The sequence below is a fragment of the Bison bison genome, unplaced genomic scaffold (genome assembly GCF_000754665.1).
Source record: "Bison bison bison isolate TAMUID 2011002044 unplaced genomic scaffold, Bison_UMD1.0 scf7180017864531, whole genome shotgun sequence".
NCBI lineage: Eukaryota > Metazoa > Chordata > Mammalia > Artiodactyla > Bovidae > Bison > Bison bison.
In genome coordinates, this window is record NW_011495081.1 from 377,231 (window position 1) to 400,646 (window position 23,416).

At 38.6% G+C, this 23,416-nt stretch overlaps 1 protein-coding gene across 1 annotated transcript in view; it reads right to left on the reverse strand.

Moving 5' to 3' along the window:
* Positions 1-22,736, reverse strand: part of LOC104982487 (glycerophosphodiester phosphodiesterase domain-containing protein 4-like) — a 96,011-nt gene extending 73,275 nt beyond the window's left edge. The window contains exons 1-9 of the mRNA XM_010831880.1: positions 22,650-22,736; positions 20,044-20,147; positions 11,731-11,824; positions 8,837-8,896; positions 4,307-4,405; positions 4,143-4,236; positions 3,307-3,381; positions 2,332-2,477; positions 1,851-1,933 (exon numbers count right to left, since the gene is read on the reverse strand). Coding sequence (XP_010830182.1) covers positions 1,851-1,933; positions 2,332-2,477; positions 3,307-3,381; positions 4,143-4,236; positions 4,307-4,405; positions 8,837-8,896; positions 11,731-11,824; positions 20,044-20,147; positions 22,650-22,736 — 842 coding nt within the window. The remainder of the gene's footprint in view (positions 1-1,850; positions 1,934-2,331; positions 2,478-3,306; positions 3,382-4,142; positions 4,237-4,306; positions 4,406-8,836; positions 8,897-11,730; positions 11,825-20,043; positions 20,148-22,649) is intronic.
* Positions 22,737-23,416: the final 680 nt, after the last annotated feature.

A 23,416-nucleotide genomic window follows, 5' to 3' on the forward strand; every position in this document is an offset into this window, starting at 1 on the left:
ACAGGTTCAAAAGCATCAATTCTTCGGTGCTCAGCTTTCTTCACAGTCCAACTCTCACATCCATACATGACCACTGGAAAAACCATAGCCTGGACTAGATGGACCTTTGTTGACAAAGTAATGTCTCTGCTTTTTATTTATTTTTTCTTTCTTTATTTTTATTTTATTTTTAAACTTTACAATATTGTATTGGTTCTGCCATATATCGAAATGAATCCGCCACAGGCATACATGTGTTCCCCATCCTGAACCCTCCTCCCTCCTCCCTCCCCATACCATCCCTCTGGGTCGTCCCAGTGCACCAGCCCCAAGCATCCAGTATCGTGCATCGAATCTGGACTGGTGACTCGTTTCATATATGATATTATATATATTTCAATGCCATTCTCCCAAATCATCCCACCCTCTCCCTCTCCCACAGAGTCCAAAAGACTATTCTATACATCAGTGTCTCTTTTGCTGTCTTGTATACAGGGTTATCATTACCATCTTTCTAAATTCCATATATATGCGTTAGTATACTGTATTGGTGTTTTTCTTTCTGGCTTACTCTGCTTTTTAATATGCTGTCTAGGTTGGTCATAACTTTCCTTCCAAGGAGTAAGCATCTTTTAATTTCATGGCTACAATCACCATCTGCAGTGATTTTGGAGCCCCCCAAAATAAAGTCTCTCACTGTTTCCACTGTTTCCCCATTTTACTACTTAGTAATTCTTGATATTAGATTTTCCTGTTCTAGTTATTGCTGTGGTATTCCTGTTCTGGCTAGACTATGACTGATAAGCAATATTTATTAGTGATGAAGTCTAGATTATGACCATCAATGTGGATGGTGGAGGTATGTGGAGGAAGTGGTAATGGGAAATGAAGACATCAAGACACAGAGAAACTGAAGGGTTGGAAGGGTCATCTACACCGAAGTTGAAGTCACAAGTAAGATAAGAGAGAAAGACAATGTGCCAGGAGCTCATTGGCTCAGCATCATGACCACATTAGACCACGACCTCTAGGCACTTGCACAATGAACCCAGAAGCTCTAGAAGAACATCCAGTTTCAGTTCTGCTTAAAATATCCTGCATGAAACAGCTGAGTAACACCACTGTTAGATAATGTCAACCCTAGTCTGGGATCAGGAAATCTAGTTCTAATCCTGGCTTTATCATGTACTGATCCACAAACTAGTTATTTCTCATTGGGATGCCTTTGGCTAAGCTATTGCCTCTACCCAGATTCCCCATCTCTGTTTGGGAAAATACTATTTTTCCTTCAAGGTGCAACACAAATACAGTTCTGAGCACAAAGATCATTTTCCACAGAGTAGGAGGGGGACTCACCCTCCTCCACTGAGGCTCCACTGCATTTGCCTTACTCTTTTCTGGACGGCCCTCACCACACATGGTCCTGTACTGTGTTTGTTTGTAAACATGCCCTATCTCCTTCACTGGCTGGGAACAGCTCTTAGGCAGGACTATATTTCACTCATTTGCCTCTCCCCAGCACTCAAAAGAAGGATATAGTAGGAATATAATAGGTACCCAGGGAATGTTAATTAAATAGGTTGCTAAGGTGGGGCATGGGAATGAGTTATAAGCATGCTTGTAGGGGGTACAAGTTTGAGCTGTGTGTGGAGACTACACAGAGTGATCTATGAGCCTGTGATGAGCATGTAGGGGTTGCAGATGTGTGGTTTGTAAAGGAGAAGTGGTTCATGTATGTGTGTCATGGGCAGATGTCCCATGTGAACATGGGAGAAACTCCCAGGGGCTTGCCCTCTCTACAGCCTGGGCCAGGCTGGAGTCGTCCATGGCACTGGTCTCTTCTCCTCCCACCCCGGCCCCTTCTTTCCTACCTTATTTGCACATCACTCTCCAGTCCATGGGCCCCTTGTTCAACAGCTTTCTCAAAGGACATTATGGTATTCTCAGGTCCCAGCTGTGTAAGAAAAGGACATCAGGCCTTTAATCTCACAGTCTTTACTGCCAACATCCCTTGTACGGTAGGGAGGGGACCCAGTAATGACAAGACTTTAGGAAGGAGAGTTTGGCTCCCTTGGCTCTTTTTTCAAAGAATCTGCCTATATTCTACTCTACCGAACCTGATTTGGGGACTTGGTTCATCTGAGGCAATGTCATTGGGTACAATAAAAAAAAAAAAAAGACTGAGAATTAGGTGACCTGGGTTCAAGTCCAACCTTTACATTTAACTCCTTATTTCTGTCATCTCAAGCCAAACTCTTTACTTCTCCAGGGGCTCCTGGATCTGATGTGCCATTGTCTCACCCACACCCATGCACATCTGTACTCACCCACATCCATCATGCTCAGACCTACCATGGGTGCACCTCTATGACCAAAGAAGTCCGGCTTGGGTGCTAATTTATCTTTCTCCTGAACACAGGGAGAATAAGTCCCAAATGGCACCACATAGAGACATAAAAGGATAAGGAGGAAGGGCAATCCAACAACCACTTGCAGAACTGAAAAAGTTGGAAGGAGAAAGTGACAAAAAAGAAAAGAGGAATAAAGAACCATCCCAAGCAAATAACTATCCCCAAAACAACAGTCAGTAAACGCCTAGTGCATGGGTTCATTGAATCTATGGACTCATTGATTTACTCTCAGTTTCTGTCATATCCCCATATTCTTTCAGTGACTTGAAAGTAAAGAACTATTCAAATAAAAAGTGTTATTAAGTCAAAATTATTGCAAATGCAAATTTACAAGGGAATGAGTTGTATGGGAGGTAGAAGGAGAGGGAATGTTAAGGAATAACTTCTCAGAAGGAGGAGTAGTTTGGTTGGTTCTGAGAAAGTCCTCAAGCCCTTAAGGATCAGCCTAAAATGCCCCTGTACTGAAGGCAGTGAGGGATAGTAGAAGGGATACTAGTTTAAAGAAATCCAAGTTCAAAGCGAGACTACTATTTTCTAATTTTGTGCCTTAGACATGTTGTTTAACCTCTTCAGATCTTCACTTTTCTCATTCTGAAAAATGGAACTATTTTGCTACTAACATCTATCTCATGTAATTAATATGCCAGGGTTGACTCATCACAGGTTCTCAGTAAATAGTAGACACTTCTCTCTTTCTCCTCATTCATCTCTTAAATACACACACAGACACAGACACAGACACACACACACACACACAGACACACACACACACACACACACACAGCCTGACCATAATACCTGTTATCACTGGCCACTCCCCAACACATACTATTTAGACCTTGGAGGATTTTACCCATTTGTACACTTAAAAATTACCACCTATGTTGCTTTCAAATCTAGATCTGCCAGCTCTAACCTCTCAACTTTGTGAGCATAGTACACCACTTGTTTCTTCTTCTTTCACTAGTATTCTGGTATCTTCTCATTCTAGCTAAAATTCAGGAAATGAAAAACAAAAGAGTCATTATTGTCCCCTGTAAGTTCTTGCCCCCAGAAACATTTCCTAAAATCCACTGGTCACATACACATACACACGTGTACACTCAATGACAACACTACCAATTGAGTTTTTCTCTTTCCTGCATCCTTGCACAAGTCAGGAAGCAGGCACTTCCTGTTTAACCAGCAGTAAAAAAAAAAAGACATAGAAGAAGGTCCTCCTGTTTCTCAGTTAGGGTGCTGAGAGAGAATTCCATTCTCAAAATAGTTTCATATACAGCTCTTGACTCTTGTTTGTTTCCATGATATTTCACTGGGGACTGTTTTGAAGTACTAAGATGTGTTCAGGGGATATCTGCACTTGGTTCTAGAGTTGAAAATAGTAATATTTGAATATAAACTAAAAGAACTCTGACTTGTACCATCACTGGTCAAATAAAACTAAAATTCCCTCTACCCTCCCCACAACTACTTCAATCTATTCCCAGTCAATGTGTAACAACAGAGAGAAAATTCTTATTTTTCTAGAAGCAGAATCCCTTTTTAGAAGAGGGCCTGTCTGATCAGAGAAATGCTGTGACAGGCCATGTAGGGTTGTGAGTTCGACCAGAAGAAGCATGCCTGAGTAACAAGCTAAATGAATTTCAAAAAGCTACAGTGCTGGCTGTCTACCAACCTTGTCTGGCTGAGTAAAGTACACTAGCTAAAGTCAGAGCTGGAAGAATCAGGGAAAGTTCCACCCTTAGGACATACCTTCTCCTTCCAAATGGATCAAGTAGAAGGCCACAGGCCAGGAAAGCAAAACCATCGCAGATATGCTGCTCAGGTGTATGTAGGGAGCAAAGACCTGAGAGAAAGCCAAAAGTCAGGCTGAACACATCTGGACAGACAGGGCTACAACTAAGGATGGTGCTTACCTGCAGTGACAGCCCAATGGTGAGCCATCTCTCTCTCCAAAAAGTTAATAAAATCCACATCAAAAATGAGCAAAGCAGAATCACTATCAGAACCATGATCTAGGGAAATAAAAAGAATATCTTGACTTCTTTGGGGCTTCCCTGATAGCTCAGTTGTTAAATAATCTGCCTGCAATGAAGGAGACCCCGGTTCGATTCCTGGGTTGGGAAGATCTGCTGGAGAAGGGACAGGCTATCCATTTTTCTTGGTCTTCCCTTGTGGCTCAGCTGGTAAAGAATCTGCCCATAACGCAGGACACCTTGGTTCGATCCCTGGGTTTGGAAGATCCTCTGGAGAAGGGAAAAGGCTACCCATTCCAGTATTCTGGCCTGGAGAATTCCATGGACTGTATAGTCCATGGGGTCACAAAGAGTTGGACACAACTGAGCAACTTTCACTTTGACTTCTAGACACTAAGCTCGGATCAGAACTGTCTTTGGGAAATGTGCATGAGTGTGTGATAAGTCACTTCAGTCACGTCCGACTCTTTGCAACCCTATGGACTGTAGCCTGCCAGTCTCCTCTGTCCATGGGATTCTCCAGCCAAGAATACTGGAGTGGATTGCCATGCATGTACTCACAGTTTCAGGGACCTAATTTCCTCATCTTTTTAAATCTAACCATTCTTTAATAGTCCATGGATCTAATAATCTACCTTCTTTGCTGTGAAGTCTTTTTTGTGCACCATGGTTAGAAAGGAAAAAAAAAAAACACAAAAAAAACAAACCTACACAGCTATGTGGTCTGATTCCTTTACTGATTTATTATCTCCATGTCAGCTTGGCCCTCAACATTGCTTAGCATGTCTCATTCAGTTTCAACAGTAGCCATTACAAATATTCGCTTTTTAAAAATACGACTCAATACAATCTCAGGTAAACAATATTTTGTTCAATGTATGCTTTCCCCAAATAGACTATAAGCTTCACAAAATCAGGGATAATGTTCATGATTATATATTTATTGTCTTTTGAATGTCTGACACATAATAAACTTTCTATAAATATTTGGTGAACAGATGAAAAAAACCTGCTGGCCAGAAAACTATATTTAATCATAGGAAATGAACATTGAGACCAAGAATACATAACTTTAACTGCTTCCCTTCAAATAGTTTACTATATGTATGTAGCCCTCTAGACAGTGCTTGGCTTCCACTCCTCCATAATTCTTTATCTATGAAAGTAACTGAATCTGTAATTAAACCTTATAAAAGAAACTCCAGGCCTTGCTGCCCTCAGGGTTAATTTTTCAAATATTTAAGGAAGAAATATTTCAACTTTAAAAAACTCTTCCAAAGAATAAAGAGGGAATTTTCTCTAACTTGTTTCTTGAAGCCAAAAAAAACAAAAAAACCCACTGATATTCACACTCAACAAGGACATTATAGGAAACAAAAATGACAGTCCAAACTCTTATACACGGATCTATGCAGATATTAAAATCTTAAATAACTTATTAGCAAACCAAATACATCACAATACAAACTTTAATAGACAAATGAGACTCACCTGAATCACATGTAATTCTGTGATTTTATTCAACATCAAGCTTTACTAATGATTTAAGGCAATTATAAGGTACAGATAAAACAGTTTCCCTTGGAGATCTGTCAAAAGTAGCTATTCATAAAAAGGTCTTTCCTATAATATGATATATTCTGGTCTGGGACTCAAACTGTGAGGTGTGTTTTGAGTAAAGTATGTGGAAACATTTCTTCACAGAAGGAATCTTTTGGGTTATGGTGCATCATTTTTTAAAAAATATATTTTGTTAACTATACAACTTCAGCCAGCCATGCCTCCCACCTTACAAATCTATAAATTCCAGGTAAGTTTATTTATTGTAAGCAACCTAGATACACCTATTTAGATCCTCCTAGAAATTTCCATAGATAAGGACTCTCCATTATCTTTTGGCTAATAAATATCTTTAGTATGTTTATTAGGAGGTTGGGTTATTAGTTATATATAGATTTTTTTTTTAAATAAAGAGTTTTAATTGAGGTCATTCATTATTCTCTGAGCACATTTAAGTAGAAGGGAATACACTATAGGCCTGATTGCTAACCCTTTCCTTCCAGGTTTACTCTTTCCCACTGAAATTCCAAGCCCTAAAGAAACTCCCTTGCCAAGAAGACTTAAAGACCAAGGGCTTAAAGGTCCACACAAATTAGTCATCTTCCAAAGGTATTCCAACTTCTCTAACAACCAGCTCCACTACTTCTCATTGGCTACGCATTTGTAACTGGAATTAGATCACAGAATACCTGAAGAGATGATGGCTTTGTTAAATATATATCCTGTATATATCCTGTATATATGTATCCTTTGTTAAATATATATATATATCCTGTAGAATATGTGTCAGAATTGATTCTGAGGATGCTTGCCAAGGAAAAAACAATGTAATATTAAGGATGCTAGACAAGGAGAAAATAAAGTAATATTAAACCAGGCTGAATTTATTGATACATGTGCACTTACCAGAGATTCTAAAGTCAATGTATCAGCATCCAGGTATTATGCATCTCAGAGTGGTTCTGTTTGTGTATCTGAAACCTTGGCTCAATAGTTCAGTTCAGTTCAGTCACTCAGTCATGTCCAACTCTTTGTTACCCAATGAACTGCAGCACACCAGGCCTCCCTGTCCATCACCAACTTCCAGAGTTTACCCAAACTCATGTCCATTGAGTCAGTGATGCCATTCAACCGTCTCATCCCTTGTCGTCCCCTTCTCCTCCTGCCCTCAATCTTTCCCAGCATCAGGGTCTTTTCAAATGAGTCAGCTTTTCACATCAGGTGGCCAGAGTATTGGAATTTCAGCTCAATAGTAGCCCATGCTTTATAAAATTGGGACACCAGCAATTTCTTAGTGTAATATGGAAGAAAGAATCCAATGATTTATTGAGAAAAGTTTACTGGAATGCGGAGCTAAGCCACTCTATATCATGCTCTGTGGGAGGTCTCAGAGGACACTGAAAAGCTCATTGGTGAGGAAAGTGTCAGCATCCTTGAAAAGCACTGTAGTGGCCATCCTTTATGCCTGGATAAAGGTGAGAAGTGCTGCCATTGAAACTGGTCCCCTGAGTTCAAAGACAATGATGAGATTCTGCTAGGAAGAGGCCAAGTAGCAGCACTCACTGCCAGAGGCAACGTAAGCATGGTTTCTATAATAGACACAAGCCTGGAATAGTGATTAGAATGGTTTAATCCATAGGTTATCTTGGTAGTGACTAACTGCTCATGGTGTCCCAACTCCAAAACCCACAGGATCTCAGTAAGGTCTATTATGTTCACTCTTCAATTTCCTGTTTCTCTGTATGATCTTTTGATTTTGATTTCCATTCATTCTAACCCTTAAATTTGTATTTTCAGCTCATTCTTTCCTTTTGAGTAAAAGGAAATTTAAGGAGACCACTCAGAGTTTGACATGTTCCTGGATTTGAGGAAATACAAGGAATGGTATCAAAGCCATACCTGAAAGCCTATAAATAGCAAGGGGCTATGCTAGAGATGCTCAAGCCCATGGCAGAACAAAATGAGGGAGGCAGTGTTGGAAATGAGATGCATGTCTTCAGATGTTGGGTCAGTGATACCTGCTTCCTCCGACCAGATATGGATCCTCTGTTACTGCTAGTAAAATTTTATTTTTAAATTTATTTATTAAAAAAATTTATTAGAATATAGTTGCTTTACAATGTTGTATTAGTTTCTATTGTACAGCAAAGGGAATCAGCTGTATGTATACACATATTCCCACTTTTTTGGATTTCCTTCCCATTTAGGTTACAACAGGGTCTGACTCTTTGTGACCCCATGGACTGTAGTCTGGCAGGCTCTTCTGTCCATGGGGATTCTTCAGGCAAGAATTATTGGAGTGGGTTTCCATGCCCTCCTCCAGGGGCTCTTCTTGACCTAGAAATTGAACCTGCATCTCCTGTGTCTCCTGCATTGCAGAATTCTTTTCCACTGAGCCTTCAGGAAAGCTCGGTCTACTACAATAAACTAAAATTCTTAATGACTGAAATAAGAAAGTTCTGTGACTATGAAGGACTGGGAAAATAATGGAGTTTGCCCAGGATTTTATGGGAATGGGAAGAACAGAATCACAGAATGAGTTTAACATGGAGTAGTGAGGAAAAAAAAAATGGAGAAGGAAATGGCAACCCACTCCAGTTTTCTTGCCTGGAGAATCCCAGGGACGGGGGAGCCTGGTGGGCTGCCGTCTATGGGGTCACACAGAGTTGGACACGACTGAAGCAAATTAGTAGTAGCAGTAGCAGCAGTGAGAAAAAATAAAGTTTGGGTTCAGCTTGGTCAGTAAGCCAGTTCCACCTGTTAGACACTGAATGATTTCAGTTGAAACAGTAAGCAGGTCTCTTGTTTCTAAGGGAGACAAAGAAAGGGAAGCTCTGTATTTAACACTTAGTGCCAAGAGGCACATTCAGTCCTTGTCTCAGGTCTCCTATGAAGATTCAGATGTCCTACCTTATGATACCAGTGCAGGTATAGTTCATTTTTTTCCCAACACAGCAAAAATCCAAGTACCTGAAAAAAAAAACAAAGAAAGAGAAAAAAACCAAGATGCTACACAAAATTGAACTCAAAATTCCTTTCACAGTCTGGCATTACATTCACTCTTTGCTACACCTTCCCTTTTCATCATCTAAGAGTTTGCCATGCTGTTCCTCTGCCTAAAAAGCTCTCCCTTCCCATGCATGGGCCCATCAGACACAGTTCACGTGTTACTTCCTAGCTGTAACTTTCACTGGCAATCCAGAGAGAATTTACTATCTTCTCTGGGATTTTATAACAATCAGTACATTTATATCCTTCCTGAGTTTCTACCAATTTTCTTTTCTGTGTGATGGAGCTTATTCCTGGTGTTAGGTAGAAACACTAGTAAGAGAACAGAGGTCATGGGCCAGCCCTTCCAAGGGTCATTTAAAAGTTCTTTTTTGGGACTTTATTGGTGGTTCAGTGGTTAAGAATCTGCCTTGTGATGCAAGGGTTTGATCTCTGGCTGGGGAACTAAGATCTCACATGCAGAAGAGCAACTTAGCCCATACGCCACAACTAGAGAGTCCATACACATCAGTGAAAGACCTTGAACTATGCAACCAAGACCCAAAGACAGCCAAATAAATAAATAGTTTTTTTTTTTTTTAAAGCTCTTCTTTGAGAAACCAGTGCCATTGTTACAACTGTTAACCACTGCTGTTAACATTGGTATTAGTCAATAAACCTTAATTAGGTTTGAATCTAATTAATTCAAACCTTAATTAGGTTTGAATCTATGTAATCACCAAGTCAGTGTGAAGACACAGACTGAAAACTGGAGTCTTCCAATTCTTAGGTTATTAAGGAGAGTTTGAATGCATAAGGCACTCACCTTTTTATCAAAATAATTTTATGAATATGATTTTATTTGTACTTTGGTGGTGGTTTAGTTGTTAATTTGTGCACAACTCTTGTGATCCCATGGACTATAGCCACCAGTATCCTCTATCCATGGGATGTTCCAAGCAAGAATACTGAAGTGGGTTGCCATTTACTTCTCCAGGGGATGTTTCTAACCCAGGGATCAAATTTGGGTCTCCGGCATTGCAGGCTGATTCTTTACTGACTGAGTCACCGGCCATTTATTTGTACATTACCAAGCCCTATAAAATATCATTAAATATTATGATAATTCTCATTAGAACCAAGGCATTGAGGCTTAGAAGAGTTATGTGACTTGGTCAAGGTTACAAAATAACTTAAAGCAGAAACAGAATCTAGGTCTCCTCTGTTGTTACCACTGTATCCAAAAACAGGTAGGGTAGAGGAGAAGCCTATTAAAAAACACATGGCTTATTGGACAGTGGAAGTCCATCTTGGTTTTATTTTGATCATGTATGAGAGTAGTACAATTCAATGGCCAGATTCTTGCCCCAAATACATCATTCATCTGCATTTTTCTCATTAAATAGAAAAATTTCTAACTAATTTCTATCTACAGACACCCTTCACACAATGACTTTCAAAATGATAATCCTAATTAGAATACGATTTATACCAAGTATCTTAGTCTACTTTTCAGGCCTTACAAAATCTATCACAAGTCTATTGTTTTAACCATATTCCCCATTTTTATTCACTATCCCCTACATGCTAACAGTACTGATTCTTCTCTCTTATCTAGTCACACTCCATATATCTCTGTCTTACTGACTTTGTCATGATGTTGCCATGGTCTGGACTTTCTTTTGCACTCCCATAAACATGTGTCTAAATCCAACATCCTTTCAAGATCCCACTCCTCTGCCACCTCCTCCAAGAAGTTTCACTTAATCCTCTTGACTGAAAGTTGCCTCTTCCTTCTTAGAACCCAGGCTGAACTTTATTTAGGCCTTCTAATGACAATTATAATGCTCTGTCTGTGTTGGTTATTTTTGTCTAGTACTTACTTCCCTACTAGATTCTAAACTCATTGAATTAAGGACTATTGTAACTTTATTTCTCATACCTCTGTCTTTGAAGTGCCCTGAATAAAAACAGAAACTGCATGTCTTTGATCTCTGTAACCTCAGTACTTATGGCTCATACAATAATCAATATATTTTGCTGAAAGAAAAGTTAATGCAAATGTCAACTGATTTGGGAGTTGGGTTTTTTAGTATCAGATAGAAATCAGTGGGGACAAGAAATTATGAAATCAGAGAAAGATATATATGTCCAATGTGTAAGTGGGTACCGAAAAACTCCAGTAATCTAAACGTTAGTCTCCCATAAATGTTCCACTTCTACAGATTCCGCTACTGCTTGCCCTCAGTTTCTCATACTACATGATGCTGCTATGTCTGGTGTGAATTTCTCACACTACAGATATTACTATGTCAGGAAACAGGCAGGGTCTCTACTGTGTAAAGATACTTGCTAAAATAAATGTACTTTGCACCTGGACTAGGGGACTAGCACTTGCACAGTATAACAGGTGTAACACACTAGATAATTTGTAAGGCCCAGAAAGACTGATTCTCAGGAGATGCGCTATGAAATGAATAGTTAAATGTGTAAAAGTACTGCCATGTGAAGGTGTGAGCATCTAAAATGGCAATACTGAGTGAACCAGAAAGTAAGCCATGAAACAGAGGAAGAGAAAAAGGATGTCCTGCCTCTTTTTCAAAGGGTCAAAGAAGAAAGACATACCTTCTAACAGCACAAGCCTTTCCCCCTGCAGTCTATCCCTCCTCCCTAATATTCAAGGGGCTGATGTAAACCCAAACTATGCTAAGAGTGATCTGAGGGCTCCCAGCACCAATTGGGAACCATACCATAGATAAGAACACCTCATGAGGCTATTCGAGAAGCGGGTGGGAGAAATAGGAAACATTACTCACCACCAGCATTGTTGTGTAGGCAGCCAGGATCCCAATGACACTCAGCAAGACAAGGGACCAAAAGAACCAAATTCTTGCACCTAGGAAAACAACCCTGCAAAAATATGTTTCAATTCCTAAAATACATAAATTAGTAGCATCTGTGTCAAGGATAAGGGATAAGACTGGACTAGATGAGGTATAAGAAAACAGGGGCTGAAAAGAAAAGCAATTTGGGAATAGATACCCTTTGGGGATATTTATTTGAGAAGTTTTAACTTTGTTCTAAAGATAATTATGTACTTTAACAGGGTTCTATATGAGTTGTATGGCTTTTAAAAGCTATTTAAGATACTATTAGAATTAGAATACTATTTAGAATACTCAAAAACTTTGTACTCAGTAAAAAAAATATGGAAATTCTGGAATGTCAAAAGAGGAAAAGTCATCTGTAAGTTCACTGCTTTCACATAGCTAATACTTTCCATTTTGGCAGATTTTTTATCCATATAAATATATGTTTTCTTACATAACAGCAAGTCACTATATTAATGTCTATATTCTGTGTAAGAGCTCTGGATCCTTTAAAAACATCTCTGGGTTTTTTTTGTGTCTAAAGTAGTTTATGAGATAAAACTGCTAATAAATTGATTTCTTAAACAAAGTTATAATTGCACAAGCCTCTTAGATAGCATCACCCATCAGAGGGGCAGACAGAAGAAACAAGAAGAACTACAATTCTGCAGCCTTTGGAATGGAAACCACAATCACAAAACAACAAGAAAAAATTGAAACAGCAGAGGATTATGTCCCAGATGAAGAACAAGATAAAACTCCAGAAAAACAACTAAGTGAAGTGGAGAGAGGCAAGGATTAAGAGAGTTAAGAATACTGACAGTGAAGGTGATCCAGGATATAGAAAAAGAATGGAGGCAAGGATTGAAAAGATGTAAGAACTGTTTAATAAAGACCAACAAGAACTAAAGAACACACACATACAGATGAACAATAGCTGAAATGAAAAATACAGTAGAAAGAATCAATAGCAAAATAAGTGAGGCAAAAGAATGGATAAGTGATCTGGAAGACACAGTGGTGGAAATCACTGTTGCGGAACAGAAGAGAAAATAATGAAAAGAAATGAAGACAGTCTAAGAGACCTCTGAGACAACATTAAATGCATCAACATTCACATGATAGGGGTCCCAGAAGGAGGAGACAGAAAGGACTTGAAAAATTATTTGAAGAGATAATAGTTGAAAACTTCCCTAACATGGGAAAGGAAACAGTCACTAAAGTCAGGAAATGCAGAAACCCAGGCAGGATAAACCCAAGGATGAGCATGACAAGACACATAATAATCAAATTCACAAAAATTAAAGACAAAGAAAAAATATCAAAAGCAACAAGGCAAAAGCAACCAATTACATACAAGGGAATCCCCAGAATGTTATTAGTTGACTGCTCAGCAGAAACTCTGCAGGCCAGAAGGGAATGGCACAATAAATTCAAAGTGATGAAAAGGAAGAACCTACAAACAAGAATACTCTAGACAGCAAGGCTCTCATTCAGAATCGATGGATAAATCAAAAGTTTTATAGTCAAGCAAAAGCTAAGAGAATTCAGCACCACTAGACAACCTTATACATATACAGACAACTGTATCAAAACCTCATGGAAACAGCACAACCAAAAACTAATTAGATGTGTGCATGTGTACACACACACACACACACACACAAAAGGAATCCAAACACAACACTACAAACTTAGTCATCAAACCATAAGAAAATAGAACAAAAGAGGAAGGAAAGAAAAAAGACCTAGAAAAACAAATCCAAAACAATTAAGAAAATGGCAGTAGAAGCATACATATCAATAATTAAATATAAATGTATTAAATGCTCCAATCAAAAGACATACACTAGCTGAATGGATACATAAAAGACCCATATACATGCTGTCTATGAGAAACCCGCTTCATATCTAGGAACACATTCAGACTGAAAGTGAGGGTATAGAAAAAATATTTCATGAAAATGGAAATCAAAAGAAAATTGGAGTAGCAAAACTCACATTAGGCAAAATAGATTTTAACATAAAGACTGTTACAAAGGACAAAGAAGAACACTACATAGTGATCAAGGGATCAATCCAAGATGAAGCTCTTATAACAACTGTAATTATATATGCACCCAACATAGGAGCATGCCAATATATAAGACAAATATTAATGGCCACAAACGGGCAAATCGATGGTAACACAATAATTGTGGAGGATGTTAACACCTCAGTTATATCAAGGGACAGATCATCCAGACAGATGATCAATAAGCAAACACAAGCCTTATGTAACATATTAGACCAGATACACTTAGTTGATATTTATAAAGTGTGTGCTGTTGTATTCAAGTCTTTGTGAGCCCATGGACTGCAATCCACTAGGCTCCTCTGTCCCTGGAATTTTCCAGGCAAGAATACTGGAGTGAGTTGCCATTTCCTACTCCAGGGGATCTTCCTACCCAGGGATTGAACCTATGTCTCTTGCTTTGGCAGGCAGATTCTTTACCACTGTGCCACCTGAGAAGCTGATATTTATAAAGCATTCCATCCAGAAGCAGCAGAACACAAATTTGTCTCAAATACACATGGAACATTCTCCATGACTGACCACATGCTGGGGCCACAAAGCAAGACTTGGTAAACTTAAGAAAACTGAAATCATATAAAGCATCCTTTCCAAGCACAACTCTATGAAATGAAAAGTAAACTACATGAAAAAAGTATAAAAAACAAAAACACTTAGAGGCTAAACAGTATACTACTAAACAACCAATGGAGCACTGAAGAAATTAAAGAAGTAAAAAAAAAAAATCTAGAGACAAATGGCAATGAAAACATAATGACCCAGAACCTATGAGATGCAGCAAAACCTATTCTACCAGGAAAGTGTACATCAATACAATCTTACCTTAGGAAACAAGAAAAATCACAAATAAACAACCTAACCTTGTACAAAAAATAACTAAAGAGCAAGAAAACCTGAAATTAGTAAAAGTAAAGAAATCATAAAGAACAGAATAGAAATAAATGAAATAGAAACAACAACAACAAAAAAACAATAGCAAAGATCAATGAAACTAGAAGCTGGTTCCTTGAAAAGATAAACGAAATTATAAACATTTGGCTAGACTCATCAAGAAAAATGGGAGAGGACTCAAATCATTCACATTACAAATGAAAAATAAGAGGTTACAACAGACACCACAGGAATACACAGGATCATAAGAGACTACTATGAGCAATTATATGTCCCCCAAATGGACAACTTGGAAGAAATGGACAAATTCTTAGAAAGGTACAACCTTCCAAGACTGAAACAGGAAGAGATAGAAAATATGAACAGACCAGTCATATGTACTGACATGGAAAGTATGATCAAAGGTCTTTCAAGAAAAAAAGTCTAGGACCAAATGGCTTCATGGGCAAATTCCATCAAAGGTTTAGAGAAGAGTTAACATCTATCCTCATGAAACTATTCCAAAGAAATTTCAGAAGCAGGAATACTCCCAAACTTATTCTATGAGGCCACCAACACCCTGGTAAAAAAACCAGACAAAGATATCACAGAAAAGAAAATTATAGGTCAATAACTGTGATGAATATAGATGCAAAAATCCTCAACAATATTCTAGCAAACTGAAACCAACAACAGATTAAAAGGATCATACATCATTATCAAGTGGCATTTATCCCAGGGATGCAAGGATTCTTCAATATATACAAATCAATCAGTGTGATACACCACATCAACAAGTTAAAGAAAAAAAACCATAAGATCATCTCAATAGATGCAGAAAAGCTTTTGAAAAAAATTCAGTAGCTATATATGATAAAAACTCTCCAGGAAGTGGGCATAGGTGGAATATACCTCAATATAATAAAGGCTATGTATGACAAACCCACAGTTAACATCATATTCAACAATGAAAAGGTGAAAGCATTTCCTCTAAGATCAGGAACAAGACAAGAATGTCCAATCTCATCAGTTTTAGTCAACATAATTTTGAAAGTCTTAGCCATGGCATTCAGAGAAGATAAAGAAATAAAATGAATTCAACCTGAAAAAGAAGAAGTAAAACTGTTACTGCATATGACAAGATACTATAAGTAGAGTATCCTAAAGATGCTACCACAAAGCTACTAGAGATCATTAATGAATTTGGTACAGTTTCAGGATACAAAATTAACTCTATTACATTCCTATACATTAACAACAAAAAATCAGAAAGAGAAATTTAAGAAACAAATCCATTTACCATCACATCAAAAAGAATAAAATATGTAAGAATAAATAAATCTACCTAAGGAGGCAAAAGACCTGAACTCTGAAAACCATAAGTCACTGATGAAAGAAATTGAAGATGGAAAGATGTACCATGTTCTTGGATGGGCAGAATCAATATTGTCAAAATGAGTATACCATCCAAGGCAATCTATAGATTCAATACAGTCCATATGAAAACACGAATGCCATTTTTCACAGAACTAGAACAACAACAACAAAAAAATTAAAACATGTATGGAAACACAAAAGACCCTGAGTAACCAAACCAAACATTGGAAAGAAAAATGGAGCTGGAGGAATCAGGCTCCCTGACTTCATACTGTATCACAAAGTTACAGTAATCAAAATAGTACAGGCACAAAGTATGGTACTGTCACATAGACAGAAATATAGATCAATAGAACAGGATGGAAAAACAGAAGTAAACTCACATGTGCTAAGTCATGTCTGACTCTTTTTGTGACCCTATAGACTGTAGACAGCCAGGTACCTCTGTCCATGGGATCCTCCAGGCAAGAATACTGGATTGGGTTGCTGTGTCCTCCTCCACAGGATCTTCCCAATCCAGGGACTGAACCTACGTCTCTTAGGTCTCCCGCATTGACGGACAAGTTCTTTACCACTATTATCACCTGGGAAACCCAAAACTCAAAACACCTATGATCAACTGATGTATGAAGAAATAGGCAAGAATACACAAAGCAGAAAATACAGTCTCCTCGATAAATGGTTCTGGGAAAACTGGACAGCTACTTGTAAAAGGATTAAATTAGAACATTCTTTAACATCATACACAAAAATAAAATAACAATGGGTTAAAACTCTAAATGTAAGAATAGTGAAAGTGAAAGTTAAGTCACTCAGTTGTGTCCGACTCTTTGTGACCCCATGGACTGTAGCCCACCAGGCTCCTCAGTCCATGGAATTTTCCAGGCAAGAGTACTGGAGTGGGTTGCCATTTCCTTCTCCAGGGGATCTTCCCAACCCAGGGATCGAACCCAGGTTTCCCGCACTGCAGGCAGACGCTTTACCGTCTGAGCCACCAGGGAAGCCCCAAACATAAGAATAGATATTATAAAATTCTTAGAGGAAAACATAGGAAGAGCACTCTTTCACGTAAATTGCAGCAATACCTTTTTGATACATCTCCTAGAGTAACGGGAAAAAATAAATAAATGGGACCTACTTAAACTCAAAAGCATCTGCATAACAAAGGAAACTATTAACAAAATGAAAAGACAACACACGGAAAGGGAGAAAATATTTGTAAATTATGTGACTGACAAGGGATTAATCTCCAAAATATACAAACAACTCATGCATCTCAACTGCAAACAAGCAATGGAATATAAAAGATTGGGCAGAAGACCTAAATAGACATTTCTCCAAAGAAAACACAGAGATGGCCAAGAAGCACATGAAAAGATGTTCAACACTGCTATTTATTAGAGAAATGAAAGTTAAAATTACAATGAGGTATCACCTCATGCCAACCAGAATGGCCCTTATAAAAAAGTCTACTATTTACAATAGCCAAGACAAGAAAACAATCTTAGTGTCCACTGATGACTTAATAAAAATGTGGTATATACATACAGGAGACTATCATTCAACTATATAAAAAATGAAAAATGCCATTTATGACAATAAGGATGGACCCTGACAGCATTATGCTAAGTAAAATCAGTCAGAGAAAGAAATAAATACCATATGACTTCATTCATACATGAAAAATGAAAACCAACCAACCAAACTCATAGACACAGAGAACAGATTGGTGATTATCAGAGAGAGGTGAGAGGTGGACAAATGGGTGAAAATGGATAAAAAGGTGTAAACTTCTAGTTACAGAATAAACATGTCCTGGGGATGAAATGCATATAGCATGGTGATTATAGTTAATAATACAGTATTGTATATTTGGAAGTTGTTAAGAGAATATTTCTTAAAAATTCTCATCACACACAAAAATTGAAACTATGTGTGATGTAGAATTTTAACCAGACTTACTGCAGTGATCATTCCACAATATATAGAAATAGCAAATCATTATGCTATAATATATACCGAAAAGAAATGTAATATTGTATTTCAACTACATCTCAATATAAAGTTCTCTAAAACTAGGTAAAATTTTATAAAGAAGTGAAACATTTCTTATTTCCAATATTGTGGAGAACTTTAGAATTGATGAATAAATAAAGAATGCATATAAATGAGAAAACTAAATCCCACAAGATAAAGGAAGAAAACCAAAAAGAAAATAAATTACTAAAGAAATCAGTTTCAATACCTGGTAAATAATTAAATTAAATAAAAATAAATTTCTTCTATAAATTAATAAAAATGATTCAAAATTAGAATAGTCAATGCTGTCAATGGAAGTTTAAAATAGAAAGCCAAAACCTTTATTTTGAATGGAAACTACTACCTTTTGAGAAATACTTTAGTAATAGGAATAATGAATTTTACTAGTGTTTTATTCTTCTTGACTGAATAATGCCACTTGTGGGAATCTCCTGTAAGACTCTAAGTCAGAACACAAAGATTTCTCTACACTCATATTCTAGAAAAACTAATAATGCTTAACAATAAAAAATAAGTAAGTGCACTACCTCCTTACCAGTTGGCTCAGTAGGTAAAGAATCTGCCTGCAATGCAGGAGATGCAAGAGACATGGGTTGGGAAGTTCCCCTGGAGAATTTCTTCCTCCAGGGGACTTCAGTATTCTTGCCTGGAGAATCCCATGGACAGAGGAGCCTGGTGGGCCATAGTCCATGGGGTCGCCTAGAGTTGGACACAACTGAAGCGACTGAGCACGGAAGTGCACTACAGTATCTTCATGTCATGAAAGACTCTAAAACCATTTAAAGTGATTTTCATTGAGTTTTAATAATTTGTCAAAATGTGTACAACTATTTTAAATGGGGGAAAAAAGAAAAATTACATATATGGTACAAGCATAATATAAAAATAAGCATAGGAAAAAAGACTGAGAAGTACACCAAGTGATTGCCACTGAAGAATAAGATAATATTTTCTACTTTTCTGCATTTCTTAATATTTAAAACAACATATTTTACTTATATAAAGAAAAAAGTAAACTGTATTACATTTTTAAAGCCTCATACTAAAAGATACCACTTTTGCCCTCAAATACCAAGTAATGGTACAATATATCAGTCAGGCTAGAGAAACTGGAAGAGCTAGGAATAGTTCAGAGCAGGAATCTGGCTAGAAAAGATGATGAGATGGGACACTGTTTCTGTCTCTAGAGTCTTAGAAAGCCCAGTAAGGAAAGAAGGAAGAAACAGAGGCTGGAGGTGAGGCAGAGACATCAGGGTTCATGGACAGAGATCATGAAGACCAACCAGTGTAGGTATCAGTAACCCAGACAGAGAAGCTGAGGACCAAGGTATCAGGGAATCATCTGAATAGAAGGACTGGGGGCATGGGAAGCACAGAGAAAGCGTCTCACTGAGCAGATTTGGTCTAAGTGTGAGAGGGAGCATAGGTGGAAGGGAAGTATAGTAGCTGAGGGTGCTGAGCAACCATACCCCTCCCCAGAGTTGTGCCTCCCATCCACTAGCTGTAGAACACCCAATTTTTTCCCACTCTTCCTCTTATGTCACCAGATCTTTTCAGCCTGAAGTAGCATCCATGTGGCTATTAGACCAAAGAACCCTTGCTGCTGCTAAGCCGCTTCAGTCGTGTCCAACTCTGCGCGACCCCATAGACGGCAGCCCACCAGGCTCTGCCATCCCTGGGATTTTTCAGGCAAGAACACTGGAGTGGGTTGCCATTTCCTTCTCCAATGCATGAAAGTGAAAAGTGAAAGTGAAGTCACTCAGTCGTGTCAGACTCTTTGCGACCCCACGGACTACAGCCTACCAGGTTCTTCCGTCCATGGGATTTTCCAGGCAAGAGTACTGGAGTGGGTTGCCATTGCCTTACTCAAATGAAAAATTAAAAAAAGTGAAACTCACCAGTCAAAGCCATTGTATTCATTTGAAGTCTCCACCCATGTAAACAGCAAAATTGTAGACAAGAAAAATGACATAATCAGCCATGGGTAAAATATTCGCTCTCTCTGGGAAGAGAAAGAAGGAAGTCTCATTTAGCTCCATTTATCCATTGTATCTCAGCAACATCTGCTTATACTCCCCAGAGGTCTACATAGTTACACTGCAGCATTACACTCCCCAGGCTGGAGAGAACACTGTATTCTTTTACCCCTATGGAATTTTGTAGAAGCCTATTTATAACATTACCCTGAACTGGAATCATTTTTGTATAGATTTGTATCTGATGTTATCTGTTTCTTTTTTGAGTAAAAGGAACTTCTGTTACCCTTCTATATATTGCCAATGTGGAGATCCAACCAGTCCATTCTGAAGGAGATCAGCCCTGGGATTTCTTTGGAAGGAATGATGCTAAAGCTGCAACTCCAGTATTTTGGCCACCTCATGCGAAGAGTTGACTCATTGGAAAAGACTCTGATGCTGGGAGGGATTGGGGGCAGGAGGAGAAGGGGACAACAGAGGATGAGATGGCTGGATGGCATCACTAACTCGATGGACGTGAGTCTGGGTGAACTCCGGGAGTTGGTGATGGACAGGGAGGCCTGGCGTGCTGCGATTCATGGGGTTGCAAAGAGTCGGACACGACTGAGCGACTGATCTGATCTGATCTTATCACAGTGTCTCAACAACCATCTGTTGAATTTATCCATCTCTTCAAGTATCAAATGTTTGTTCATTAGTTGAGTAACATATTCATTCACAAATTCACTTAGTCATTTATCTACCCACATTTTTGGGAAGGGAGGAATTTAGGGAATAAACAAGCTCCTTTTTTTTTTTTTTTCAGTATCCATTTTATATGAATACAATGTTAGGGACTTCACAAATGATTTTCATTTGTTTTATTACTCAATATAGTCATATAAGTTAGGTATTGTTAACCTCATTTTGCAGAACTAAAGCTCAGAGAGGTAAGGTAATTGACTCAAGGTCACATAGCTAAGCGGTGGCAGGGGCACTATCCAGATATGTGAGCCCAAAGTCAAGATGGAGAGTATTTTTATGGAGAAGGTGAACAAACTGATTCTTGAAGACTACCCCATGAACTGAAACCATATCAAATTCAGCCAAGCCAGAGTTGTCAAGCCCTGGGAACATTACTGTACCATATGAAAGAGAAATCTTGCCTCCTTGGGATACTGCATCCAAACTATTAAAACTGTATAGAGTCTCTGCCTTATATAAATTATGTGGCTATTGTGAAGACTAAGGGTAAGAAATAAAATGGGAAACAGAAAGAATACCCCGAAAAGGTGAGAGACACTACGAGCATTAAGGCACTTAACCACTGCTTCCAGTGTGTAGGAAGATGAAGAGAGCATGTTTTGATTCAGGTTTATATGCACTCTCTACATAAAACCTGTGTGACCTTTTAAAAACATGTATCAGATAAAGACTCCCCTGCTTACAACTCTCCCAGAACTTCCTACTATATCAGAATAATCATTCAAACTGCCTGCCATGGCCCTAAGGTCCTACATGATTAAGACTTGCCCACTCCTGACCTCGTCCCACTCTACAAACTAATGTCATTACTGAACTCCATTCATGATGGTTTTTTTTTGTTTGTTTCTAAAACATGACCAAATCTGTTCCCATTTCAAGAGATTTGCATTTCCTGGTTCCTCAGGCTGAGATATTTTTGCCCCCAGACATATACATGGCTGGTCCCAAGGTCTTCACTTGAGACTGCTCATGTGACATTGTTTCAAAGTAGTCTTCTCTAACCGTGTTTCCATCTACCTAACATATTTTCCTATGCATTGTCTTCAAAGCTCTTATCTCCAGCTGAAACCACCTTTCTTCATTACTGTTTACTACCTAACTCATCCCTGTGACACGCAGGAGAGCCAGAGGCCTTAGTGGTCTTATTCACTATGGCACACATTCAATAAATGATGGATAAATCCATTTCCTTATTTTGATTTTCACTGTTGCCATTCATTTGAAAATGTTAAAAGCCTCCACACTGTTCCAGGAAAAAGTTCAGTTTAGTTTGACATAAAGTTACTACACAATCTGGTTAAAATATTCTCCAACCAGATCACTTGCCATTTATCACCTAATATGTGTAAATTCAACAATGGAAGTTCATTTTTTACTGAACACACTACTGTTCTCCTTGGTGTCTTAAAATCTTTAGGGACTCTTAGCTCCCTACGTGGCAGAAATAAAATTCTTAAAACCACAGTCTGTCCCGCCTCTGTCTCTAACTTCATTTCCCGTCACTTCTCCATCCATATCCTCTTCTCTACCAAAAATACACTTTATTCTAAGCGCTTTGACTCCTCCTCTGATATCACTTCTTTTGCCACCTTCTTTTCTTTACCTATCCAATTCTAATCACCTTTCACCTTATAAATAGCTATTTTTGACCCATTACACATGATGCATGACTGTCTGCATAGGCAGACACACACAGACACACACACAATTATAGCACTTCTTTCAAGGCCCACGTCCCCCATATCTAAGAAAATATGGCCCATCTCCTTCCCATCGCTCTGTACCAAAGAACAGCAGCAGAGTGGACGTCTGGGTTTTTTCTTCTGTTGGGCTTCCCACTTGCAGCTGTAGCAGCCATTAAGGAAAGTCATATAGCATTCATAGTTGAAGTGGCGTTTAATCCATGAATTATTTTCTCTTCTTCCTGTCTCCTCATTCCCAACCTCAGTCCTGTTAATGTCATCCATGCTTCACCCTTTTGCTGGAATGGTAAATAAAATAGTCAGGATCCAGAAGCTCCCTCAAATGTCTCCTACCCCACAATTCTACAGAAAAGTCTCCCACATTGCAGGCAGATTCTTTAACAGCTGAGCCACAAGGGAAGCCCAAGAATACTGGAGTGGTGAGAGTTGGACTGTGAAGAAAGCTGAGCACCGAAGAATTCATGCTTTTGAACTGCGATGTTGGAGAAGACTCTTGAGAGTCCCTTGGACTGCAAGGAGATCCAACCAGTCCATTCTGAAGGAGATCAGCCCTGGGATTTCTTTGGAAGGAATGATGCTAAAGCTGAAACTCCAGTACTTTGGCCACTTCATGTGAAGAATTGACTCATTGGAAAAGACTCTGATGCTGGGAGGGATTGGGGGCAGGAGGAGAAGGGGACGACAGAGGATGAGATGGCTGGATGGCATCACTGACTTGATGGATGTGATTTTGAGTGAACACCGGGAGTTGGTGATGGACAGGGAGGCCTGGCGTGCTGCGATTCATGGGGTCACAAAGAGTCGGACACGACTGAGCGACTGAACTGAACTGAAATGAACTGAGCCTA